Raw genomic sequence first — 8,717 nt, forward strand, 5'->3', positions numbered from 1 at the left:
CATGAATTTAAACGGGACTGACCCGAACAGGAATTTAAACGGGACTGACCCGAACAGGAATTTAAACGGGACTGACCCGAACATGAATTTAAACGGGACTGACCCGAACAGGAATTTAAACGGGACTGACCCGAACAGGAATTTAAACGGGACTGACCCGAACATGAATTTAAACGGGACTTCACTGGGGAAGTTTGAATAATGAATTGAGTCTTTACCTGGGAGTATTTCAACCTTTGGTACCAAGAGGGAGGTTTAGCTAAAACAATAGCTGATGTTGTTCCTTGTGATCATTTCGTCTTTGATTACTGAGGAGTTGTTTCTGACATTGATTTCGGTGTGAAGAGGAGAGTGGTTGTTCTCATTTGTAAATGTAAGGTTCCTGCAAGAAAAGAAGAAATAATGGACTTGCCACCATCATCTGATCCGGTTTGCCTTGAGAATCGTGTAAACATGAGTCTTATGACGCTTTTGCCTCTATTCCGCGGCGTCTAGTTTAGCCGAACTTGTAATTTCGAAACCTTCTGATTTTCTGAGACTGATGAAGTACGTCTTCATTACGTCACCAAATCCATGTAACCTTGTTGTACTTTACCCATTTTAACAGATGATTGATTCTTGCACAAACCCTGGGGTTATCATCCATTCAAATCCAATGGTGCAAGAATGATGCATGAAAATTAGTCATACAAGAAACAATAATATGTGCAAGATGATTTCCTATGTCAGGCAAAGATGATCATGCAAAAGAATGTAGTCAAACCAATAGCAATTGAACGCAAATAGTCAAGAGAAATCAAGAAATTTATAAAGATACATTTTGCAAAAGAATATTTATGAAGAAAAATACAAAACTTGGCCAACGAATATCATATTCGAGACTTTGGACATATTTGCTTCGGAATTCGATACTGGCAGAAGTGTCACAATCATGAGGGAAAGCCCAAGCGGAACAGGTCACCAGCTATTCCTTCTCGTGCATGTCTCATTGAGAAAACCTACCTTGGCGCCCTTTCGGGTTTTCACCAAGGTTGCCCCCACCCTTTTTGTTTTGTTGTTTCTTTTTTCTCTCTTTTTCTTTTTTTCTTTTTCTCTTTTTTTTTTTTTTTTTTTTTTTTAAAAAAAAAGCGCCCTTTCGGGTTTTCGCCTAAAGAACAATGAAACATCTTGGCCATGATCGACTCAAAAATATGAATGAAAGATTTCAGGCATCAGTAAAATGCACTTCCCTTGTAAGATTAGGCGAAGGCATTATGGACATCATTTGCCAGTTGACTATCAAATTTCCTAATAGAAATGCACCAAGCGACGAAAGCCAGGACTTTGGGTTTTGTGATGAGGTCAGGTGGGGTGTTTCCAAAAAAGTTGAAGCTTGAAAGCAAATTCGATGCCAGGGGTAAAATAAACTGAGATTGCCCTATTTTGGAATCATTTCCGATTTTGAACGAAACCGAGGAAAATTTGCCCCAGTTTGATCGGATTTTCACTCTTTGCATTTTTCATTGCATTTTCCTCACTTTTGCATTTTTCTTTAAAAATTAAATTTGCCCCAGTGTGGGGTTCTTTTTCTTTTCTTCATCTTTCTTTCAAAATAAAAATTTTGCCCCAGTGTGGGGTTTGCAATTCTCAGGGGTTATCAAACGAAAATTTTGTCAATTCTGATGGCTCAAAGGGGACAAGTAGGGATAAAATGCTTTAAGTGTAAAAGAAGATGGCCTGACTTGCATTTCATCATTTGCATGAATTTCTAAAGAAAATTTGAATGATCAAATGAAAAACTTTCTGCACATGTCTGAGTTGATGGGTTGAGGGAATGCTCGTCCATCCATTTCTGCTAAGATAAGTGCTCCGCCAGGTAATGCCTTTTGGACAATGAACGGCCCTTGCCAGTTTGGAGCGAATTTGCCCTTAGCTTCATCTTGCATTGGCAAAATTCGCTTTAACACTTTGTCACCTTCTTCAAATGCACGCCGATGGACCTTTTTGTTGTAAGCCCGGGCCACACGCTTTTGATAACACTGACCATGACAAATAGCATTGAATCGCCTTTCATCGATCGACGTCAATTGTTCATGGCGCTGCTTTATCCAATCAGCCTCCTCCAATTTAGCCTCCATAAGGATCCGCAACGAAGGAATTTCAACTTCGGCTGGTAATACAGCTTCCATTCCATACATCAGTGAATATGGCGTTACCCCAGTCGATGTCCGGATAGAAGTCCGATACGCCATTAGTGCATAGGGCAACTTTTCATGCCAATCGCGATGCCTTTCAGTCATTTTGCGGATAATCTTCTTCAAATTCTTATTCGCGGCTTCTACAGCTCCGTTCATCTGAGGCCTATAAATGGCGGAGTTGCGGTGTCTGATTTTGAATTGCTCGCATAGTCCATCCACCATGTCATTGTTCAGATTTTTGGCATTGTCAGTGATAAGCGTTTCGGGCACCCCAAAGCGACAGATGATGTGATCTCTCAAGAAATTGGCAACTACCTTCTTCGTCACATGTTTGAATGACTCCGCTTCAACCCACTTGGTGAAGTACTCGATTGCCACCAATATAAATCGGTGTCCATTCGAGGCGGGTGGATCAATTGTACCAATCACGTCCATACCCCACATTGAACAGGGCCACGGGGCGATCATACTATGCAATTCAGTGGGTGGAGCGTGTATAACGTCACCGTGCATTTGACATTTTATACATCTTCGGACAAAATCTATACAATCACGCTCCATAGTAAGCCAGAAGTACCCGGTTCTCATGATTTTCTTTGCTAGCAAGTGGCCATTCATGTGCGGTCCACAAACGCCACTATGTACTTCCTTCATCATATACTGAGCTTCATCTTCATCAATGCACCTTAAGAGGTTCAAATCAGAGGTTCTTTTATACAAGACTTCTCCACTCAAGAAAAATTTTGAAACCATTCTACGCAGAAAGCTCTTGTCCTTGGTACTAGCATGCAGGGGGTAAGATCCAGTTTTGAGAAACTCCTTAATATCATTATACCAAGGAACATTGTCAGAAGGCTTATCTACAGCCCAACAGTGGGCAGGCTTGTCTTGAAATTGAATCTGGATTGGTTCGATCTTCAACTCATCTGGATACTGGATCATAGAAGCTAAAGTGGCCAAAGCATCGGCAAACGCGTTTCGGGCTCGTGGGAGATGTCTGAACTCCAAATTTTGAAATTGCTTGGCCAGAGTGAGCAAACTACAATGGTAGGGCAAAATCTTTGAATCTTTGGTCATCCACTGCTTCAAGGTTTGGTGCACGAGCAAATCTGAATCACTGAAAGCTACCAACTCCTTGATCTCCATTTCTAAAGCCATTTTGAGACCAAAAATGCAGGCTTCATATTCAGCCATGTTGTTGGTACAAGCAAATTGCAATTTGGCAGCGGCAGGGTAGTGTTTTCCTTCGGGCGAAACCAGAACAGCTCCAATTCCAGCTCCTAGAGGATTTGAAGCTCCGTCGAAGAAAAGCCTCCATTCAGGGCTCTGCTCACTTATATCGTCAGTGGCGCCTACAAATAAGATCTTTTCATCAGGGAAATAGGTGTGAAGTGGCTGATAATCATTGTCCCTTGGATTTTCCGCCAGATGATCAGCTATAGCTTGCCCCTTGACGGCCTTCTGTGAAGTGAAAACAATATCGAACTCTGAGAGAATTATCTGCCATTTAGCTAGACGTCCAGTTAGCATCGGCTTCTCCAGGAGATACTTTAAAGGATCGGATCGGGAAATAAGATAAGTGGTATGGCTCAACAGATAGTGTCTCAGCTTTTGAGCTGCCCAGGCCAATGCACAGCAGCTTTTCTCAATGAACGAATAATTAGCCTCGTACTGCGTAAACTTCTTGCTTATATAGTAAATAGCTTGCTCCTTCCTTCCAGAGTCATCGTGTTGCCCGAGGACACAACCAACCGCTCCGTCGAGCACAGATAAGTACATGATCAATGGTCGGCCCGGTTTGGGTGGCACCAGGACCGGAGGCTGCAGCAAATAATCTTTAATTTTGTCAAAAGCTTGTTGGCACTCTTCATTCCAGTACAACGGCACATTCTTTCTCAATAATTTGAACAACGGCTCGCATGTGGCCGTTAACTGGGCAATGAATCTCCCAATAAAATTGATCTTCCCTAAAAAGCTTTTCACGTCCTTCTGAGTTTTTGGCACTGGCATATCTCGAATCGCCTTGATTTTTGCTGGATCTATCTCTATGCCTCTCTTGCTCACGATGAAACCCAACAATTTACCAGCTGGTGCCCCAAAGGCGCATTTCGCAGGATTTAACTTCAAATTGTATTTTCGCAGCCTTTCAAATAGCTTCCTCAAATCATCCAAGTGGTCCTCCGCCCTTTTAGACTTGATTATGATGTCATCCACGTAGACCTCCATCTCTCGGTGGATCATATCATGAAATAGGGTAGTCATGGTTCTTTGATAGGTAGCTCCAGCATTCTTTAGACCAAACGGCATCACCCGATAGCAAAACGTGCCCCAAGGGGTGATAAAGGCGGTCTTTTCTCTATCCTCTTCCGCCATCAAAATCTGGTGATATCCAGCAAAGCAATCACAGAAGGATTCAATCTCATGCCCAGCGGTATTGTCCAGGAGAATGTGAATATTCGGCAGTGGAAAATCATCTTTAGGACTGGCTTTATTGAGGTCTCTATAATCAACACAAACTCGCACCTCTCCATTCTTTTTTGGAACAGGGACTGGATTCGAAAGCCAAATAGGGTAATGGGAAACAATGATAATGTTGGTTTGGAGTTGTTTTTCAATTTGTTCTTTTATTTTGAGGCTCATATCTGGTTTGAATTTTCGGGGTTTTTGTTTCACGGGTGGAAAAGTAGGGTCGGTGGGCAACGTATGCACTACCACATCAGTTGAAATGCCAGTCATATCATCATAGGACCATGCGAATACATCCTGGAACATAATCAAAAATTCAAGCATCTCCTTTTTCTGCCCCTCATTCAAATGAATACTAATTTGCACTTCCTTAACTTCATCTTTAGTGCCAATGTTAACCTTTTCTGTTTCTTCCAAGTTCAGTTTTGGTTTCTCCTCATATTGCTCAAGATCCTTTGCAAAAGAATCGAATACCTCTTCATTATCACTCTCGCTTTGGAGTTCGGATTCACAGACCTCCAAATCGTGAGTGATATAGAGATTGCCATTATCGAATTCCAGAATTGTGATATCCAAAGGATCAAATAATTTTATTTTTGGCCATCGAAACTGTGGGATAATAAGCCTTCCGAACGGGCAGAAACTCGGCTGTCCAATTGGGAATTGACCCTTCGGGGATGTCAGGAAATTCAGCTTTGTCTGGAAAACTATCTTCAAATGTTGCCCCAATGAACAATTGGGCCAAACTAGCTTCAATTTCATCAACTGGGTTAATTTCCGACATGATCACCTCGGCTGGTCGTGGGAAAGTATAATGCAGTGGTGGAATGTCAAGAGCCCCTTGCCTTCCTTCTTTCTCCGCTTTCTTGCGTTCCTTCATCTCTCTGATGTCCTTGGCAGTCGGTCGGAAACCCAAACCAAATGAATCCTTTTTCTCCACAATCTCCACTGGCTTCAGAATTCCTTGCAAATCTCGTCCCAGCCCTTTGTCAAATTCATAGCCTCCACGGATCATTTCTTTGGCCATCATGACACTGGCCTTTGGTAAAGCTCGCTCCTCGTTTGTGATCCAACTTACAGAGACGATGTCAGCCGTGCTATGAGGAGTCATGGTGACATTGCGGCTTCCATCCTCTTTTGACCCAGAATCGGTGATTACAAGGCAATCCTCTTCGGCAAATATAGTTATCAGCTTGTCATTTACTACAAACTTCAGCAACTGATGTAATGAAGAAGGCACAGCCCCAGACTTATGAATCCACGGCCTTCCAAGTAGAACATTGTAAACACTAAGAAAGTGCATGACTTGGCAGGTTATTTGAAATTGGTCGGGCCCTATCTCGACGACTAAATCCACTTTTCCTATTGGCTCTCTTTGCGCTCCATCAAAACCTCGAATTATAGTCCCTGAAGGCCTCAGCTTTATGTCTTGCAACCCTAGCTTTTCCAAGGTGCTCCAAGGACAGATATTAAGTGCAGAGCCATTGTCAATCAATACTTTCGGCAGCATTTTCCCATTGCACCTCACAACTATGTATAGGGCCTTGTTATGTCCAATACCCTCCACCGGCAATTCATCGTCAGAAAAAGTAATTTGTTTGGTAAATAACACACTTCCAACCACATGCGAGAAATTATCAACTGAAATATCCCTAGGGATTTGAGCTCTAGTCAATACTTCGATCAACGCGTCCCTATGCATATCTGATGAAAAGAGCAGGTCCAACATGGATATCTGAGCAGGTGACTTGCTTAGCTTCTCGATTACATTGTATTCGCTTCTCTGGAGCCTTTTAAGAAAATCCAAAGCCTCTTTCTCGGTGATTGTTGGTTTAGCAGGCGGCTCGGAATTATTTGCTTGAATCGGAATGGTAGTTTCAAACGGACCGGCAGTCTTCCCCGATCTGGTAACCACTGACACCTCCTTCTTTGCAATTGACTTCTCCCCAATCTGTATGACGGGTTCATCGTAATTCCATGGCACTTGTTGCAGACTTAAAACAGGCTCTTGCTTCGGGAATTCAATGACTACGGGCTCCAAAACCTCCCTCTCAGCTGGCGTGAGATCCAAGATAAAAGGCTTTTCATCCTCTTCGAATGGCAATTCTATGACAAATGGCTGGTCTGTGATCCCAAATACTTCAGCTTCCCTCGCCAATTTCTTGACTTGTTCCACATACTCTGCATCGTCCAGAATGACCCCAACGATATTAGCGTGCTCCGGCAAGGGGTTTCTATTTACGTTCGGTCCTTGTGCCTCCCTTTTCCTAATTACAATCTCTCCGGCTTCAATCATGTCTTGAACTTTATGTTTGAGAGCCTTGCAATCCAAAGTGGAATGCCCGGGTGTCCCTGAGTGATAAGCACAAACAGCTTGCGGGTTATACCAGGCGGGCATGCCATACGGATAGGTAGGAGGGGGTACCATACCAATTTTTCTCCGGCCTTTAACTGGTCATACAATTGGTCTAAAGGCCTACCTAAATTGGTCAATGTACGGCTAGGGGGTCGGTTGTAAAGTTCAGTAGGTTGAGGATGGTTGTAATCAGGTCTATTCGGTGGAGGAAATCTTGGGTTATACGGTGGGCGAGGTCGGTTTTGGGGTGGATTTGGTTGAGAGATTTGAAAAGGAACTGAAGGTGGGTTAGGATAGCTTGGGCGAGGTCGAGGGTGGTGGATATTGGTAGTATATACATGGTGTGGGTTTGGATAATAAGGGTAATGTGGTTGGTAGGTTGGATTGTGTTGATATCGGGGTCTGGGTGAAGGGTTTTGATTCCATATGAAGGCAGCTTCCCCCCCCTTCTTTTTAAGTTGCGGGTTCTTCCCACTACTCCCTTGCCCTTGCAAAGCTTCCACTTGCGATTTCAGGGCAGAGACGTTGACAATTTTTCCGGCTCTCACAAAGTCATCAAACTCCTCGAGTTTATTTACAATTGCAGCAAACGAACATCCGGTCATACGAAAAATCTCTTCGAAATATGGAGGATCATGCGCCTTTATGAATGTGCGAATAATTTCATCCTCAGTCATCGGAGGTTCCACCTTAGCAGCTACCTTTCTCCATCTTTTGGCGTATGTCTTGTGATCCTCAGATGGTTGCCTCTTTGTGCCCTCCAAAGTAGTCCGGGTCGGTGCCAATTCACAGTTATACTCATACTGTCTGATAAAAGCATTGGACAGATCGAGCCAGGTTTTCACCTCCTCCAGCTTTAAATTTGAATACCAATCAAGGGCATCGCCTTCTAAACTCTCCGGGAATAACCTTAACGGCAAGTTCTCATCATCCACTGGTCTACCCAACTTGTTAGCGAACAAACGCAAGTGCGTCTTTGGGTTGCCCGTACCGTCATATTTGTTGAACTTCGGGGTCTTGAACCCCACCGGCAGTTGCACGTTTGGAAATAGGCACAGATCATCGTAATCTAACACCCCTTGTTTGCTTAACCCTTGGCTCTTGCGGATGAACTCATCGAAACGGTCCAACCGCTTAAGTAACTTCAGATCAATTGGGGCAGATGACTCTCCCATTTCTGGCTTGTTTTGAAAAACGTGCTCCGGCACAACGGGCTCTGCAGTAGTTTGATAAAAGGCGTGTGGATCTGGAGGCATGTTTGGACCACCTTGGCCACCTTGGGTTTGAAATCCCTGCCCATAGAGAGGATAGAACGGAGGATTTTGAGTGTAAGCATATTGCGGGTTGACAATTCCCTCAAATGTAGTTTGAATTGGAGGAATAACAAAAGGTAACGTGGTTTGAATTGGCGGAATAACAAATGGTTCGGATTGTGGTTGTCTGACGGGCGGAGACTCGGGTTGCACTCCGCTACTAACGAGCTCGTCGATCAATTTCTTTTGGGCGGCCATTTCAGATGCCATCTCCCCAAATTTGGTGAGCAATTCGGTCAACTGAACCCCGGGACTTGCGATCTCCGGCTGGGTCGTTGCAACGGTCTTTTCCGATGACTCTTGCTGGGTACTCATGTCTACACGATTCCTTTGGGCCTTACTTCGGGATCGCGTTATGATGGGGCTTCGTCGAGAAGCTATGGTTAAATGTTACCTGAAAGTACG

The 8,717-nt window shown here is 43.7% G+C and overlaps 2 protein-coding genes across 2 annotated transcripts; both read right to left on the reverse strand.

Annotated features, from left to right (window-relative positions):
• Positions 1–255: 255 nt before the first annotated feature.
• On the reverse strand, positions 256–2,231 carry LOC140005550 (uncharacterized). The gene is made up of 2 exons (XM_072046557.1): positions 1,888–2,231; positions 256–382 (listed from the first exon to the last, which is right to left on the reverse strand). Exons 1-2 carry the CDS (start codon positions 2,229–2,231, stop codon positions 256–258), a joined length of 471 nt encoding a protein of 156 aa, XP_071902658.1.
• Positions 2,232–5,223: 2,992 nt separating this feature from the next.
• Positions 5,224–8,255, reverse strand: LOC140005551 (uncharacterized). The gene is made up of 2 exons (XM_072046558.1): positions 7,655–8,255; positions 5,224–7,094 (listed from the first exon to the last, which is right to left on the reverse strand). The coding sequence occupies exons 1-2, from the start codon at positions 8,253–8,255 to the stop codon at positions 5,224–5,226; spliced, it is 2,472 nt and encodes an 823-aa protein (XP_071902659.1).
• Between the last annotated feature and the right edge of the window lie 462 nt (positions 8,256–8,717).

This window comes from Coffea arabica, chromosome 4e, assembly GCF_036785885.1.
Source record: "Coffea arabica cultivar ET-39 chromosome 4e, Coffea Arabica ET-39 HiFi, whole genome shotgun sequence".
NCBI classification, from domain to species: Eukaryota; Viridiplantae; Streptophyta; class Magnoliopsida; order Gentianales; family Rubiaceae; genus Coffea; species Coffea arabica.

Coding starts and splice junctions, on each gene's coding strand:
- LOC140005551 (XM_072046558.1), bottom strand. CDS start 8,255: ATGCCTCCAGATCCACACGCCTTTTATCAAACTACTGCAGAGCCCGTT. Junction 7,095..7,654: donor GACTGAGGATGAAATTATTC/GCACATTCATAA, acceptor TTGTATGACCAG/TTAAAGGCCGGAGAAAAATT.
- LOC140005550 (XM_072046557.1), bottom strand. CDS start 2,231: ATGGCGTATCGGACTTCTATCCGGACATCGACTGGGGTAACGCCATAT. Junction 383..1,887: donor GGCAAATTCGCTCCAAACTG/GCAAGGGCCGTT, acceptor CTTTTCTTGCAG/GAACCTTACATTTACAAATG.